The 16,284-nt window shown below is 53.6% G+C and overlaps 1 protein-coding gene across 3 annotated transcripts in view; it reads right to left on the bottom strand.

The window, feature by feature from the left end:
* Positions 1 to 16,284, bottom strand: part of Strn4 (striatin 4) — a 24,988-nt gene continuing 8,704 nt past the window's right edge. For 2 of the 3 annotated variants that reach the window (XM_028854890.2, XM_028854892.2), the window contains exons 5-18: positions 14,502 to 14,699; positions 12,661 to 12,802; positions 9,117 to 9,276; positions 8,470 to 8,583; positions 8,026 to 8,141; positions 6,496 to 6,671; positions 6,375 to 6,422; positions 5,602 to 5,723; positions 3,122 to 3,292; positions 2,856 to 2,996; positions 2,510 to 2,608; positions 2,255 to 2,341; positions 936 to 1,168; positions 1 to 717 (exon numbers count right to left, since the gene is read on the bottom strand). In XM_028854890.2, the coding sequence (XP_028710723.1) occupies positions 999 to 1,168; positions 2,255 to 2,341; positions 2,510 to 2,608; positions 2,856 to 2,996; positions 3,122 to 3,292; positions 5,602 to 5,723; positions 6,375 to 6,422; positions 6,496 to 6,671; positions 8,026 to 8,141; positions 8,470 to 8,583; positions 9,117 to 9,276; positions 12,661 to 12,802; positions 14,502 to 14,699 (1,744 nt within the window). In that variant the 3' untranslated portion in view covers positions 1 to 717; positions 936 to 998. The remainder of the gene's footprint in view (positions 718 to 935; positions 1,169 to 2,254; positions 2,342 to 2,509; positions 2,609 to 2,855; positions 2,997 to 3,121; positions 3,293 to 5,601; positions 5,724 to 6,374; positions 6,423 to 6,495; positions 6,672 to 8,025; positions 8,142 to 8,469; positions 8,584 to 9,116; positions 9,277 to 12,660; positions 12,803 to 14,501; positions 14,700 to 16,284) is intronic. The other variant, XM_028854891.2, reaches the window with a different exon arrangement.

Below are 16,284 nucleotides of genomic sequence, written 5' to 3' on the forward strand. Positions count from 1 at the left end.
TCTTACTCCAAAGGGTTTATTGAGACAGTTTTTTTCACGTACAAGTTGGAGGCAAAGGGGATGGGGCTTATAAACAGGAACTGAAGGGGGAACCAAGGGCACAAGGTGGAACCCAAATGAAGAGTGAAATAAATAGAGGCAAAAGTGTGGAGCTGGGACGAGACTGACAGACTATCACACAGTGATAACGTGGGGTGGGCGCCGTTCAAATCCCATTCATTTATACAGATGGACAGCGAGCCAGGGTCGGGGCCCACCCCACCCTCTACATCTCAAGGAGGGCCTGTGGCTGGGAGCATGCCCCAGAGGCGTGGAGGCCCTCCCCAGGAAGGCCTGGCCCCAGAGGCTTGGTTAGTGTTGGAAGCAGGAGGAAGGGACTGAGGTCCAAGAGGACAGCCTGGGGCCCACACAAGAGGGCCACAGGAGACCCCTCTCAGCACAGCCCTTCATCTGATGGGTGAAGGAGGGGGGGCACTCTAGGGTGGAACCTGGCACCTTCTATTGTCTTGGAAAAAACAGATCCCCAAGGACACCCAGCCCTGGCTGTGCCAAACTCAGGAGACAGCTATATCAGGAGTTAGGGCTGGGGCATGAGCAGGAACCCCAGAGGCCATCCTCAAGGGGTAATTCCTGGGGAAAGGGCCATTAGCACCACCAGGCTCCAGGAAGATGAAAGAGGCCGAGACTCTGAGCCTCTCAAGGGAGGCTGGGGGCTGCCTGCAGAGACAGAGGGAAGGCAGCTGGTTAGGATCGAGTCCTACTCTAGCCCCAATCCCTCCCGTCTTCTCAGACAAGCCTCACTCTCATAGGACTGTGGGCTTTAACCCAACTCAAACTGAAAGGCAGTGGGGTCACAGAGGAGGGGATATCTTCTGGGGCAAGGACACTGGGTTTCTGCATTCCTACCTAGAACACAAACGGCCTCTGGCCCTTACCTCAGCCCCACTGGCCTGGCCCCGCTCCCTGCCACTGTGTAGCCAGGGCGAGGCCAGGTGGGATCATACGAAGACCTTGGCTAGGGCGTCAGCACCAGCACTGGCGATAAGTGCCTTGCTGGGATGGCAGGCCACTGCATGGATGGCCTCCTCATGCTTCTTGCGGTGGGCTGTGATCTCCTGCACACATGTCTTGTTGTCTAGACTCCATAAGCGCAGAGAGCAGTCGTGACCTGCACAGGTGTGGGGCACAAGAGTCTGTTACCAAGCTTCAGCTCAGATGTGGGTTTCCAATCCTTCACCTGGCCTCATGGAAAGGCCTTGAGACGGAGGCAGCTTAGCCCTCTTCCTCCCATGGCTCTGCCCTAAGGGCAGCCCTTCTGTCCCCATCCTGTCAACCACTCTGCTACCCGCCAAGCACGGAAGGGCCACTGGAGGACCGATGCACACAAACAGGCGGCTCTCGGACTGCAGGGTGACTGAGTGAACAGCTGAACGTGGTAGGGTGTGGTTCAGGGGCCATACACAGGCCTGGCCAGCCCAAGGCCCTGGGTTCGATCCCCAGCACAACAGGGAAGAAAGAAAACAGCAGACACTAGCTCTAGGTGATGGGCAAAAAGACACGGCTTAAAGGAGGTGAAGCCTTCCAGGTAGAGGGATGGCCAAGGAGGGGCTGGGGCAAGCAGCCAACAAGGGCTGAGAACTGCGGGGAACTGAGGGTGGAAGTGGAGCCAGCAGACTGCCTGGGCGAGGGTCTCTGCTGGGCGTGAGAGAGCATGACTAGCCTGAAGCTCTGCTCCTCAAGTTAGCCCAGCTCCAGGGACTCAGCCCAGAAAGCAGTGCCTCCGATCTTCAGCTGTGTGTATCAGGGCTGGGTCTGAGGCCACTGGGCAGGGAACAGGAGGCCTGGGGTGCAGCTGCTCAGTCAGTACACGGCAACATTAGGCAGAGCGAGCTGTGATCTGCTTACAGCCTCCACCAGCACTGCTTGCACATCTGCAAACACATCTGCACACACTCACTGCAGCTGACACTGGTCTGAGGGGCCTGTCTCCCCATTCTAGAGTAGACAGCTGCTGAGCCTGTATCTGAGAGCAGAGAGGGACCACGTGCTCAAACTCTGAGGGGATCTGGGTCCATCACCTCACACCTGCAACCCACGGACAAATCCCTAGGCAGGGAGGGATACCAAGGACAGCCCGTGAGAATGAGGCAGAACTTCTAGCACGTTCAGAGTGGAGCTGCCTGCCATGGCTGCAGCCCCTTCTCTTTGCCTCCAACCCTCCTGGGGAAGGGGCAGCAAGAGGGGCCCAACTTACTTCCTGACATCAAGAACACGCCATTGGGGTCCACGGCTAGGCAGGTGACTGCGTCCAGGTGGGCAACCATGGAGTGCACGGATTTGCCTGAGGGAGGGACAGAGAGTGGCTGGCAGTGGCCTCCCTCTACAGGCCTTGTCTGAGAAGGCGAGGTGGGGTCCGGGCTGAGAGCCTATAAGGCCGACGTTAGGATGTGGCAGTCTGAACGTGCTCCTACTCCCCAGAACACAGTGAGGGACGAAGGCTGGGCCTCACCTGTCCGATTGTCCAGGAACCGGATGCCCCTATCGTCGTGGGCAGTGATGGTGACGGGCTGATTTGGGTGACTCACCACCTGGTTGATCTGTGTTGGGCCTGCACAGTAAGGGGGAGAGGGAGGGACTGAGGAGGGGCAGGCCACTTCTGCAATTGGGGACATACTACCCAGCCCACTGTGTCAGGCTGGCTGGCCGCCACTGAGCCTTGTTTCCTTCCTGCTTGTGGCCCCTGAGGGCACATGGGCAACATTCTGATCTCACTGATGGCTAGGTCCCCAGAGCTACAGGAGGAACTGAGGTCCTATGGGCGTTCAAACCTTAGTCCCACTGGCCTGCCTGCTCACCACTGCTCCCTCGGGACTCCAATGTGAGGAGGGCGCTGCCAGCTTCCAAGTCATAAAGAACGGTGTCACCAGAACGAAAGGAGGCCACAACATGAGCAGGCTCGGTGCTGGTGAAGGCCACTGAGGTGGGGATCCCGTGTTCTGAGAGCACAGAGAAGAAAAGGCTATCAAGGAGCCAGTCTTACCCTGTGGCTGGAGGTCCTCTCAGGAGCACCTGAGCCCTGGGCTCTGCATCCTGCTTTTGAGACAGTGCAGTCAACACTCACCTCCAGACATGGGGAAGGTACAGAGGCAGCTTGGACCACTGCTGCTGGGGTCCCAGATGCGGACGGTGCCATCAGCGGAGCAGGATGCTAGGCGCTGGGAGGTGGGACTGAAAGCCAGACCCCACACAGCGTCCCCATGGCCTTCCAGGACGTGGCTCAGCACGCTTGGGTCTGGGCAGGCCGGGAGGAAATAGGCTGTTAGTGATGCCAGCCCCACCGGATGGCCCAGGGGCTGCCGCTCTGCTGGGACCTGGGTGGCTGCCCACTGCCCATGAGTTCCTCTGGGCAGACTCTAGGGCACAGGAAGCAGCTCGACAGCTTAGGAGAAGAGGCTTCTGAGTTCACTGTCTCCCCAGGGCCAAGGTCAGCAGCTCAGGACGCCAGGGAGCAGGAGGGGCAGTGTTGTCTCTGTTGACCGAGGGTAGCCTGGCCTTTAGCCCTAGGGTGTCTTTTCTTTCTAGGTTCTCACAGCCTCTGCTGCTCAAAGGACCCTCTGTGGCCTCTCTATCTGTTAAGACTCCACACAGTTCTGAGTCAAGTCCAGCTAACACCTGAAGTATGGCAGTTCACTTAGGACTGACCCTTGACCTTCCCAGATAACTGGTACCTTGACAGTAATTACAACTCTGTACTCTGCCACAACAAATTTAGCACAAGGCCATATTCAAGAGTAAAACAGCTCTGGGAAGGCAGAGGCAGGCAGCTCTCTGTGAGTTCAAGGCCAGCCTGGTCTACAAAGCCAGTTCCAGGACAACCAGGGCTGTTACACATAGAAATCCTGTCTCAAAAAAACCAAAACCAAAACAAACCAACAACAATCAACAGGACAGAGGTGGGGCCGGAGAAATGGCGCGATGGGTAAGAGCATTTGCTCTATGCTGGGGTTGGTTCCCAACACCCAATGGTGGCCCACAGCCGTCTGTAACACACACAAATACACGTAAGCAGAATGAAACAGGCATCAGTGAGTGGGGCAAGGGCACCGAGGACGAAGGACTCTGGGTGCCTCTTCACTTAAAAAAAAAACTTTTACAGCCAAGCAATGGAGATGCACGCCTTTAATCCCAGCACTCAGGAGGCAGAGGCAAGAGGATCTCTGAGTTCAAGGCCAGCCTAGACTACAAAGCAAGTTCTAGGACTGCCAAGACTACACAGAGAAATCCTGTCTTGAAAAACCAAACCAAACAAATGAAACATTTTTATTTAGGCAGACCCTGAGTTTCTTTCTTTTTATTTTTAGTGATTTATTATTATTTTCTGTGCATTGGTGTTTTGCTTACGTGTATATCTGTACAAGGGCATCAGATCCCCTGGAACTGTTATAGTTGTGAACTGTCATGTGGGTGCTGGGAATTGAACCCCGGTTCTCTGGAAGAGCAGCCAGCACTCTTAACCACTGAGCCGTCTCTACAACCCTCCAGAGCTGGAGTTTATTAAAAAATATTCTTTTTGTGGTCCCAGCTGGCCTAGAACTCACATTGTGTAGACCAGGCTGGCTTTGAACTCACTGAGCTCTGCCTGCCTCTGCCTCCAGAGTGCTAAGAATTAGAGATGTGCATGGCCACACTCAACCTATAAGACAATTTAAAAAAAAAAAATGTATTTAAATAATTTTTTCATCAACTATATATTGTGATCATATTCCCTCCCCAACTCTTCCAAGATTCTCCCACCTCCTTACCCACCCAACTTCATGTTCTTTTCTCTCAAAAAAGAAAAAAAAATCAAAATAGACAAACTAAAGACAGAGGATAAAAACAAAAATTGCCAAAAATAAACAAACAACAACAAAAAAATCAACCCCAACAATATGGAGTCTATTTTGTGTTGTCCAACTATTCCTGGGCATGTGGCCAGCCCTGGAGTGTGACTGATACACCCAGGGATACTGATCAGAGAGACTGACTCCCTTTCTCAGCAGGAATCAATTGCAAATAGCTTCTTAGTTAGGGATGGGACTTGGTGTTCACTTCTAGTGAAAGACATTTTTGTTTGTTTGTTTGGTTTTTGAGACAGGGTTTCTCTGTGTAGCCCTGGCTGTCCTAGAACTCCCTCTGTAGACCAGGCTGTCCTGGAACTCACAGAGATCCACCTGCCTCTGCCTCCACTTAACTCTTAAAGGGATCAAAGACAAAGTCTAACCTCTCTGCCATGTGGTGCCACTGATGCCCCCTCTCAGCTCACTTCCTGTGCTTCTAAGAAACCCTCCACTGACCCACAGTAAGACCCTGGCTGGCCCCCAAGAACAGAGTCCACCAAGCTGCCAAAGCCCACTGTGGCCCTGACTTCAGCTCTCCTGTCTCTGGCTCCCCAGAAGGCCAGCTCATGCTGATTCTCAGATGCTGCCAACCCTCCCCTCACCACTACCCCTCCTGCCCATCTCCCTCTGCCCCACCCACTAACTAGATCAGACTGGGAGCCCTACAGAGCTGCTCCGCAGGGCTGTGCCGGGAGGTGGGTGTGGCGGGGTCTAGCCTCACCGTAGCCATCGTACGGGTCCATGTTGAGGTCCGGAATCTTCCAGCTGTGGATGCGGGCGTCAGCCCCACCGCTGTAACAGTACTCGCTGTTGCTGCCCACGGTGACTGCCAGCACAGGGCCCCTGCGGGGCAAGGGCAGGTGATGGGGGCAGCTAGGGCTCGGGCCTGCCTTGCTCACAGGAGCTGGGGGTCTCTCCTAGCTATTTGGTTGGTTGTTTTTCAAGACAGGGTCTTTCGTAAAGCCCTAGGTGTCCTGGAACTCACTCCGTAGACCAGGCTGGCCTCGAACTCACAGAGCTCTGCCTGCCTCTGCCTCCTGAGTGCTAGAGTGAAAGGCGTGCACCGTCATGCCCAGCTCTCTTAGCTATTTTAAAAAATAGTTTAAATTTATTTGTTGTCACATATCACAATGTGCATGTGGAGGTCAGAGGACAATTTTCCCACCCTGGCTGGGGATCAAACTTAGGTTGTCAAACTTAGTAGCAGGTACCTTTATCCACTGAGCTAGCTCATCAGTCTCCTTTCCTAGGCATTTTTAAGGACGCCAAAGGGAATTTGGCCTCTGTGCTCTGGCAAGGCCACCCGGGAAAGCTGCCTGTCTCCTATCTTCTGCCTTTACTACTCAGAAGGGCCTCAGTGAAACCACATGGGAATCAACATGGTCCCCGAGGAAGGGGTGTACTGAGGTTCCAGTATACAGAGGGCCCAGAGTGGAGACAGCAGCTTAGCCCATGCTGCCGGGATCCAGGGCTTAGAACAGGCTCAGGCCCTACCTGTGAGCACGGAAAGCATGAATCGGCTCCACGTCTAGGGCAGCATTTCTGTGGGAGAGAGGAACTCCGTCACTGGGACCCCAGGTCCGAGGGCCCCACCCCCCCAGGGCGGCATCCTTACTTCTTGGCTGTAACTGCCTTCTGCAGGTTCCACAGTTTAAGTGTGCCATCCTCAGAGGCAGTGAGCAGTGCTGACTGGCTATGGTGGAAGGCCAGTGAGCGGATGCCATCGTAGTGTGAGCGGAGAGTAAACTTGGGGTTCCATGTCTTCTTGAAGGCGTCTTTGCTGTCAGACAGCTGGGGATGGGGAGCTGCCTCAGTGTTCTCTTGTATATCCCAGCACTCACACAGACATTGATGCCACCCCATTCAGACTGAACTGACTGGCCCCAGCCTGCCGGCAGGCCAGGAAGAACCCTTCACACACTCAGCAGGTTTCAGCAGCATGGAGGTCCTGAAGGGGCCAGGGGAGCCTAACTCTTTGGGGCCTTACAGTTCAGAGGCCCCTCAGGGAGACACACAGGTCCTAAATATACAGAACCGGGAACTCTGAGCATGAGGAGGGGACACCAAGGCAGCCTACCCTCCTCTAGGGACCAAGAGGATCTTGTGAGGTAGTGACAAATAAGCAGGACTGGAGCAGCGCCAAGCAAGGAGAAAGGGACTGAAGAAAGAAGCTGTGTGTTAAAGGCCCTGGGCAGGAGGCAGCAAGACACACAACATTCAGAATCGTGCCACACAAAAGGAAGCCAGAAAGGTCAATCGCAGGCAGAACAGTGGGTCCCACTCAGAAACCTGCACTTTGTCCATCCTGAGCAAAAGCCCCAGACAGACAATGCTGCAGAGCAGTGGCATGAGAGCTGGTCTTGGCCTCGCTAAGGAGGCTGGGATTGACTGGGGTTTTGACAGGCCCCGGGCAGGGGAGGCTGGGAAGCAGAGCCATCAGGCCCCAGGACACATGCTGTGAGAGCACGTGTCCTACGAGGTGAAGCTGCTCACTGCGAGGGGACAGCCAGGTTTGGGAGACACCAAGAGCTGTCAGGGAAGCCTTGGTGCCTTCAGATCCCCTTCAGCTGGGCTCAGCTGGCATTTCTATCACGATTCTTAGGAACTGGAGGATCTGTGCTCAAGTGGGTTCCCCACTCCCTGAACACCCATGGGGCAGGATGAGGAACCCTGCAGTACACTTCCAATAGACCCTGCCTAGCCTCACTTCTGCATTCTACACTAGCCTCCAACCTTACTGGGGTCAGTAACCTGATCATCTTCTGCCCTAGAAAAATGCATCCCAACCCACCCCAGAAAGCCCCAGTGACCTATCCAAGGTGCACAGCACAGAATGCCAGCCACAAGGCCCCTTCACTCCAGCCCCTATTCCACTCACAATAGAGGCTCTGAGTGGGGGAAGCATGGCTGGCAATCATCTCCCCACATCCCCAAAGGCATGGGATGAAGAAACTCCTGTGCTTTTCAGAGCCTGCACCGCACTGAGGTGTTTGCCAGATACCCCTCTCTAAGGCATGGTGTACTGAAGCCTCTTGCTGGGGCTATGGAATGACTTCTCACAGTCCTCACATGAAAGGGACAGAACCCAGACCTGCAACATGGTCAGAGCTGAGCTAAGAACTGATGGGGCACCCCAAGAACTTACATCACAGCTGAGGTCGTTGTCATTGGTGACGGTGAGATCTGCCAAGTCCCCCAGGCTCACCTCCCCGCCCCCGATAGTGTCCATGATGAAGACGTCTGAGGAGAAGCCAAAGGAACCTGGTAGGGGGGGAGGGGTGGGTGGGGCGGACAGGGCCAGGGAGAGAGAGAGAAAGGCAGAGAGAGGCAGAAAGGATGAGGAGCAAGGAAGAGAGGCAGGAAGACAGGCTCAAGAATTGCAGCTGGAAAGGAAGACAGGACGACAGACAGACAGGGGAGGACAGACAAAAAAAGAGGGAAACAGACAGACAGACGACCTTTTGGGACAGGGAGCTGCAGACTGGAGACTGGGCCTTACCTCTGAGGACACAGAAATCCCGGACTTATCTCTGCAGCCCCCCCCTCTGTCATGGACCCCAAGGTACTGGAATATGGGGCTGGAGATTACCTTCATGAGGCCGGGGCTGGGGTGTGCCAGGAGGTGGGACAGTCACTTTGGGGGGCAGCCCATCCACATCCCGGAGGTCAGCAAGAATTCCCTGGAGTTTGACTCGACGGCTTTCTGCATGGATGAGGCATGAGCAAGAATCGCCCACAGCTCTACCCAGTCTTTCAGGGAAGCCCACCCCACTGCGGCTGGCCTTCCTGCAATAGTGGACGCTGTAAAGCACTGACCCCAGGGAGAGACAGGCTGAGGAAGCAGACTGGCAGGGACCCAGTGAGAGGTGGCAGGCAAATCCCGGTTCTACCCTAGGCCCAGGGGACCCCAAGGCCCTTTTGGCCAGGAGTCACAGACAGGAAGACACAGTCCCACCCCCCTTCTCCCCCCTCAGTTTTCATCCTGCCCTGCCTGAGTTGGACGGGCACTGGACACTTGCTGTGAGGACTGGAGCTTTACTTCTGCAGAGCCACTTGAATACAGCGTGCAGGGACTTTCCAGGGAAGGGTAAGGGCCTGGGCCTGGCTTGGGCCTGAGCTATCCTTGAGCCACCTCAGGAAGTCCATCCGCCTAGGCAGAGCCTGGACAGGAAGCAGCTGAAGCATGCAGGGTCAGAGCCTGTCTTAGCCAGGCCTGCCAGTCAGTCACCAACTCACCCAGTTCATGGGGGTTCCCCTCTGCAGCACAACGTCGAGGGTCTGGAGACCCCTCCCCATCTTCCCCTGAGCCCAGGAAATCAAACTCATTGATGGCGTCTTCTGAGTCACCTTCCTCATCCTCATCCTCCATTTCAGGCCCCAGGGCCTTGGAAGGGAGCTGGGTGGCGAAAGGGCTGGAGTTCAGAGGTCCAACCCAGCCGCTTCCCGGGAGAGACAAGCCCTCAGCCCATCTCCCTCAGCCCAGATCTGGGACTGTGGTGGCCCTCCTCTACCGCAGCACCGGGTACTCTCATCCCTCCTCCTCACAGCTTTGCGGGCCCCGCCCTCACACAGGGCTCTCAGCAAGTCATACGATACAAGCCCTGGGGTATACAAAGACACACAGGGCATGATCAGAACCCTCTGTGTCCACTCTGGGCATAAAGCTAACTGTGACAACACATGCTTGTCACTCAGCTGTGTGCTCGAGCAAGAACTAGAGATTCACAGAAGGAGCTTACAGACATGGCTTCATTCTACCTCACAGCACTGTGAACAGTCACCCAAACCACTACCCTTCTTCCCATCCTAATGTGTGGGGACAAGCTAGGCAGAAGGAAGCCAACTGCCCCAGGTCCCCAAATTTAAACTGGACCCCAAAATGGGCAGCACCAACAGACTGTGGTGCCCCAGAACCCAGCTGACTCCCAATGTGGTCATCCGGAGTGCCTGAATCTAGAAATGACATCTCTCAGGTATCCACACAAGGGAGCCCACAGGGCATGGGGGACAGTGAAATGCACAGGCCTCTCGGTATACAGCAGTCAGAGGGAAGACGGGTGTGACGGTTCATGCCTGAACTAGTGCTCAGGAGGAGGAGGCAAAAGGATACCCCAGAGTTCTGGGCTAGCCTCAGTTACAGTGTGAACCTGTCTCAAAAGCAAACAAATGGGCTGGGATGAAGCTCAGAGACAGAGTGCTTGCCTGGCATGTGTGAAGCCCTAAGTTTGAGCATCACTACCACAGAACACAAAAGCAAAATAAAGCGAAGAATCATTTCTGCTGTGAGGAGCTAGGAGGGCCGATTCCCAGAGGAAGCATCACCCAGACTCAGAAGGAAAGTCCCGAGAGGCTGGGAAGATGGTTCAGTTGACTGCTTGCCTAACAAGCATCAGTTCAATCCCCCTCAACCAGGTAAAAAGACAGGTACGGCAGTATGTCCTTGCACTGCAGTGCCGAGGAGAGGGAGGCAGCACTTCTGAGGCTTGCTAATCAGCCAGCCTGGAGGCTCATCAGCAAGTCCAGGCCAGTGAGAAACCTGTCTCAACAACACAAGGTAAGCCAGACATGGTGGTGTAAGCCTTTAATCACAGCACTCACAGCACTTGGGAGGCAGAGGCAGGGGGAATATCTGTAAGTTCTAGGCCATCCTGGTCTACATATCAAGCTCCAGGATAGCCAGGACCACACAGGGAAACTCTGTGTCAAAAACACAAAAAACAAACTGTGATGGCTATTCTTGGTTGTCAACTGACTACATTTGGAATTAACTAAAACCCAAATAGATGGGCACACCTGTGAGGGATTTTCTTAATTAAATCATCTGAAGTGGGAAGATCCACTTAGAATCCGCATCTTTTGAGGTGGGAAGATCCACCTTTAAATCTAGGCCACACCTGCTGGCACCTATAACAAACATGGCCATGGAAGAAGAAACTTGCTCTCTGTCTGTCTGCCCTCACTAGCATGTCCATTCCTTCACTGGCATCAGAGCCTACTTCTAATTCTGGCGTATACTGAAGACCAGCTGAGACACCCAGCCTAGTGGACAGAGAAACTACCGGATCCTGTTTTTTTTTTTTTTTTTTTTTTTTTAAGTTTCTCAAGAGTGGGTTTCTCTGTGTAACCACTGTTGCTGTCCTGGAACTTGATCATGTATACCAGGCTGGCCTTGAACTCACAGAGATCCACTTGCCTCTGCCTCCTGAGAGCTGGGATTAAAGGCATGTGCCACCACCCCACACCCCTGGTACTACTGGATTCTTGAACCTTCCATTGGTAGATAGTCATTGTTAGACAGGCTGGACCACTGCCTGTAAGCCATTCTAATAAATCTTTCTTTCTTTCTTTCTTTCTTTCTTTCTTTCTTTCTTTCTTTCTTTCTTTCTTTCTTTCTTTCTTTCTATCTAACTATCTACAGATTTATATATATCTAGCTGGCTACAGATTTATTCTATCAGTTCTGTTCCTCTAGAGAACTCTAATACACAAATAATATGTAAAACACCAAAAATGAAAACAAACAAACAAACAAACCCAAGAAACCATAAGGTAGATTGAGGAAGCAGACCTTTGGCCTCTACATGAAGTAGCACATGCATACATTCTCTCTCTCTCTCTCTCTCTCTCTCTCTCTCTCTCTCTCTCTCTCCCTCCCTCCCTCCCTCCCTCCTCCCTCCTCCCCCATACACATACAAAAGAAAAGACAGCAATGTGTGTGTGTGTGTGTGTGTGTGTGTGTGTGTGTGTGTGTGTGTGTGCGCGCGCGCGCCAGCCTGGTCTACAGAGCGAGATTCAGAACAGGCACCAAAACTACACAGAGAAACCCTGTCTCAAAAAATCAAAAAGACAATCCTGAGTGGGGGTGGGGAGGAACAGAAGACTCCAGCATCTGAACCAAGGAACCAGGAAGTCAAGTTAGAGTACCCATATCAAAGATACCCTTTAGCATTCTGCCTCCTTCAGAGTTCCAGGTCTGTCATTTTGCTCCCATCAGAAGCCCATCTGGACAAGACCCTGTGTTAAGTCATGCTAGGGACCCCAGGGACAGAGTGGAAGGAAGTCAAGCCCCTCCCACCACCACCTCAAAAGTTTGTCAGGGTCCAGAGAAGGAAACCCAGGAGCTCTGGGAGCTGACAAAACACATACCCTGTGGCCCCAGGAGACCCAAGGCAAGATAGAGAAGGGGTGCCTGGACTGAGTGGGAAAGAGCCACATCTGGGTAAGTGGGGTTCAGGGAAAGCTCAGGCCTTTCCCACAGCTGGTACTTCTGCCTTCACCTCAGCACATCCTGCAGGTGGCCATCTACAAAGCCACCAGTGCTCCACTGTGGTCTTGTCCCATGACCTGCTCAGAGCTGGGCTGTGAGGGGTTCAGCAGATGCTTAATGGGCAACTAAAGCCACACCACAACCAAGGACAGAATCCTGGACCATGGAGGTAGCACCATGCTGGGTGCTGGGAGCCAGATCGGAGGACATGCTGATAAGGTCAGTGTCCATAAGCAAGAGTCCTGACCACACTAGCAGACTGGAACCCCATCCCCACCCCCCAGTTCATACTGACTCCCCAGACCTCACCCAGGCCCAGGCACATTTAATCCATTCACAAATCTTTGCCAAGAGCCTGTGCTTCACACCCTTTTCAGGACATGAGGACAGAAAGCAAGAGTCACAGGTCAAAACATTCAACTCAGGGTGGGGGGCAGGCTACTGAAGGGAAGCAGCCCCCACACGGGTCAGGGAAGGCCGGACAGAGGCTAGGCAGCAGTGAAGGAGACTCACTCTCACACGCTGCTTCTTGTGCTGAACACTGTCTAGCTCATCGTCCTCATCGCTGTCCTCATCCTCACAGTTCTGCAGGAAGGGGATCTGCTCCAGGACCGAGCCACCCAGGCGCTCCTTGCCATCCTTGCCTGCTGCATTTCTGCCGAGACAGGGAAGGAGACAGAGGGATGTCAGTCCCGCCGAGGTGACAAGAGGAAAGAGAGGGAGACAGCCCAGCCATAGCCGAGCTCCTAAGCCCAAGGAGCCTTGGCTTTGAGCATGCACAACCTCTTTTTCGGCCTATGCCTGTGCCTCCCACCCACTGAATTCCAACTGTGGTGACAGAGTACCCCTGAATATGTCTGTGCCAAGTCAGCTATGAGCTAGGTAAGAAGACACCGCTGCCCAGCGCCATGCCCTAACTAATCAGCCTGAGCAGCGGCCACTCTGACACTCTTCACCGTCAACACGTCCCATCCTATAGGCGGCATTCCTCTTCTGCCCCCTGGCTCCCAATACCGAGTGCAGCGGCACAGACAGACAGACACCCACCCTCTTTCCTGCTGTCCACTGTTACACAGAGCTGTCAACTGCCAGGACCCAGTTACAACTTTCTATGGAGATCAGTACAGAGCATCCTCTCTGGCCATCCCGGAACACTCTCCTTTGAGGACTTCCTCCTTCCACACCTACCTCTGCCTCCTTTCTCTCTGGCTGCTGCTTCCTCCTTTAGCTCTCCTTGCCAATCTCTAGACCTAGGAGCCCTCAGGGTCCACAGTTGGATCCCTCCCCAAACATCAGTGTGCTGTACACTGGAGAGATGTTCAGGGCTCCAGGCTACATGTGGCCTCTTGATGTGGGACGTACAGGAACCCTACCCTCAACACAGCTGTTCAACTGCATCAACTCCTGCCGTTCCCCCTCAAATTCCTGACTTCAAAAGGTGTCAATCCATTCCGCAGACTTTTTTCCCTCTCTCTCCCCCTAAGTCCTCTCTCTACAAGAGCCCATTTCTTACCTGTCCATTGCTCAGGTCCATCAGCCCTGGCCTAAGCTCCCCCCCCACCCAGCCTCCCTGCTTCCGCAATCTCTCCTCGAAGCAGACTAAGATGTCAGATGATATACCTCTGCTAGAAACCACTGGCTTCCCACAGCCCTGTGGCTAAGCATCCACTGTTTATCGTGGCCTGGGAGGCAGTCCATGAGCTGCCTCCTGAGATCTGGCCTCACCACAGACCACAGGCCACAAGGCTCACGTGTTTACTGAAGCAGCCATGCCACACAGGTCTCCTGCTTCCCACACATATCAAGTCCTTTCTGTCTTAGAATCCAGTCCTCAGCACTTCCCTTGCCTAGAGAGCACTCTTTCCTGCTCCTCTCTGTCCAAATGCTACCCCCACAAAGAGGTCCTCCTTCTCAGCCACCAAGAGGGGCACGACTTCTGTTACTTTTTTTTTTCTTGGCCAGGTCTCCAACCCCTAGGCTCAAGCAATCTCCTGCCTCTGCCTCCTGAGTAGCTGGGACCACAGGGATGTGCCACAGTACCTGGCAATCTCCTGTCACTCTCTTCTCATTCTTCATAGCACTTAGCATCACCTAGTGATGACGTTACTGCTTCTGATGAATACCAACTACTGACGGGAAGATGAACAAAATGAGCCCCCTAAGACAAGGGGAGAGGCCTCACATGTTTCCCTCTGCAACCAAACCACCCGAGGTCTATCCCAGCTAGGAAAAGAGGCTGTGCAACAACCTAAAGGGGAAGCCTAGCTGTGGTGGAGCCCGCAACACAATCTAGAAGGGCTTACTGCCCAGTCTTCCTGGGGGGAGGAAGAACAGCACTCTGCTCAGGGGCTCACCTCTTGATCTGCTCCTCGATCTGCTTTACCAGCAGAGACTCGCCACCACTAAGTCCCCCAGGGCCTGGTGAAGCCCTGGGAGCCCCCTCGATAGGCTCAGTGGCCCCGTTGAGCTCCATCGAGCGACCCAGAAGGGAACGTACACGCTTGGACCGCATGTCCAGGATGGTATCTGTGTAGCCCACCTCTTCCAGGTACCTGTGGGAGCAGAGCCAGTTCAGGTAACACATGAATTGAGCTATTCTGGGCTGCTGGGGCCACGAAAAACCCAGCAGCCTTCTGAGGTGCCACCAAAGAGCAGACGGCAATTTTTCAGAAGCAACCCCTGAGCAGCAGCTTGGCTTCTGATACTTCTCAATGGAAGCCCTGGTCCCCATGCACGCTGCTATGGCACAGTGTCCCCGACATGTAGGGGAGAGCCCACGTGCAGGAGAAGCCAGATGTCCACTGATGGACGCTAGGCAGAAGGTGACGAAGCCAGAGTACCACAGAGATGGCTATGATCAGCAGCACAGCGAACATGGTACATGTTCCCTGTTCCATGTGATTTCAGGTTTTATAAAAATGGAAAAAAAGAGTGTGAAGGTGTGTTTATGCTTTCATCACACACAGACACACACTTGTGCTTGCCTCCCGGATGCCTAGAAGACAGACATAAACTGAGCAACAGTGACCTCTGCAGGGGAGGCTCCAGGACACAAGAGTACACTTTTTTCCTGCAGTACTGGGGATGGACCCCAGGGCCTTGAGCATGCGAGGCAAGCGCTCTACCGCTGCACTACATCCGCAGCCCGCAAGAGAGCGCTGCAGACCGTTCTACTTACTTCTACACCTGAGCATTTATTACTTCTGCAACTTAAAAAACTGAAGCCAGCTGAGACTGGCCTAAAGGAAAAAGAAAAAGAAGAGGAGAAAAAGATCAAAAAGTCAATCATGGGTGTCTGCGGCTTCCAAAGTTAAGGGACAATACTGCCTTGCTGCTCTGCTAGAGGCACCTTTGGGTGCCTGTGCCCTCCTTTGCTTGTCTCATCTCTGATAAGCCCCGGGGAACAAGAGAGGTAGAGAAGCCTGGCAATCTGGAAGGTGGGCTCTAGAGGTGACTGTAGGCGCTCCATGAATTCCTCAAATGGTCTCTGCACCAGTGAGAGACAGGTACTGTGCCTGGCTCTCATTCTGTTTGTTTCACAGCCCTCTGGGGTTATTTGTGCCCACTTAGGCTAGCAGTGGTTTGCAGAGACTGAGCTGAAGACAGCTGAGGTCAGCTTCCTGAGGTCTGTCACGAGTCCTAAGACTGAAACACCTCATGATGGATTGGCTCTCAAGATCTTTGGCTTTCCAGAAGGGTGCCTATTACATGGTGATGATTTTTGTGGTGCTGGGGATGAACTCCAGGGCCTGGTTCAACACTTAAACCACACTCCACCCATGAAATTCTTAACCTTATGTAACCTAGCCAATTTATATGGAGGATTTGATAATACTTAGTCAAAGCATTACAAAGCCTAAGCACAGTAAAAGGCGAGCCCTGGATCTTAACAGAGCACAGAGCACACTATTAGTGACTCAGGGCACCTCTCTAAGTGTTGAGGCTGATAGTGGAGATGCCAACATGTACAGACAGGGTCACATTTCCTCAGAAATGGGCTTATTTACTTCTCAGGTATCCTAAACTGCTAAAATCTTTAAAGTAACACAAATCCTGATTTGGCTGGAGGCTGGTGGCCCAACAATTCTGTCTGGGGCCTCTTTCCTCTCAGGAGGCAGGACAGCTCTCTGCTCAGAA

Source organism: Peromyscus leucopus, chromosome 1 (genome assembly GCF_004664715.2).
Source record: "Peromyscus leucopus breed LL Stock chromosome 1, UCI_PerLeu_2.1, whole genome shotgun sequence".
NCBI lineage: Eukaryota > Metazoa > Chordata > Mammalia > Rodentia > Cricetidae > Peromyscus > Peromyscus leucopus.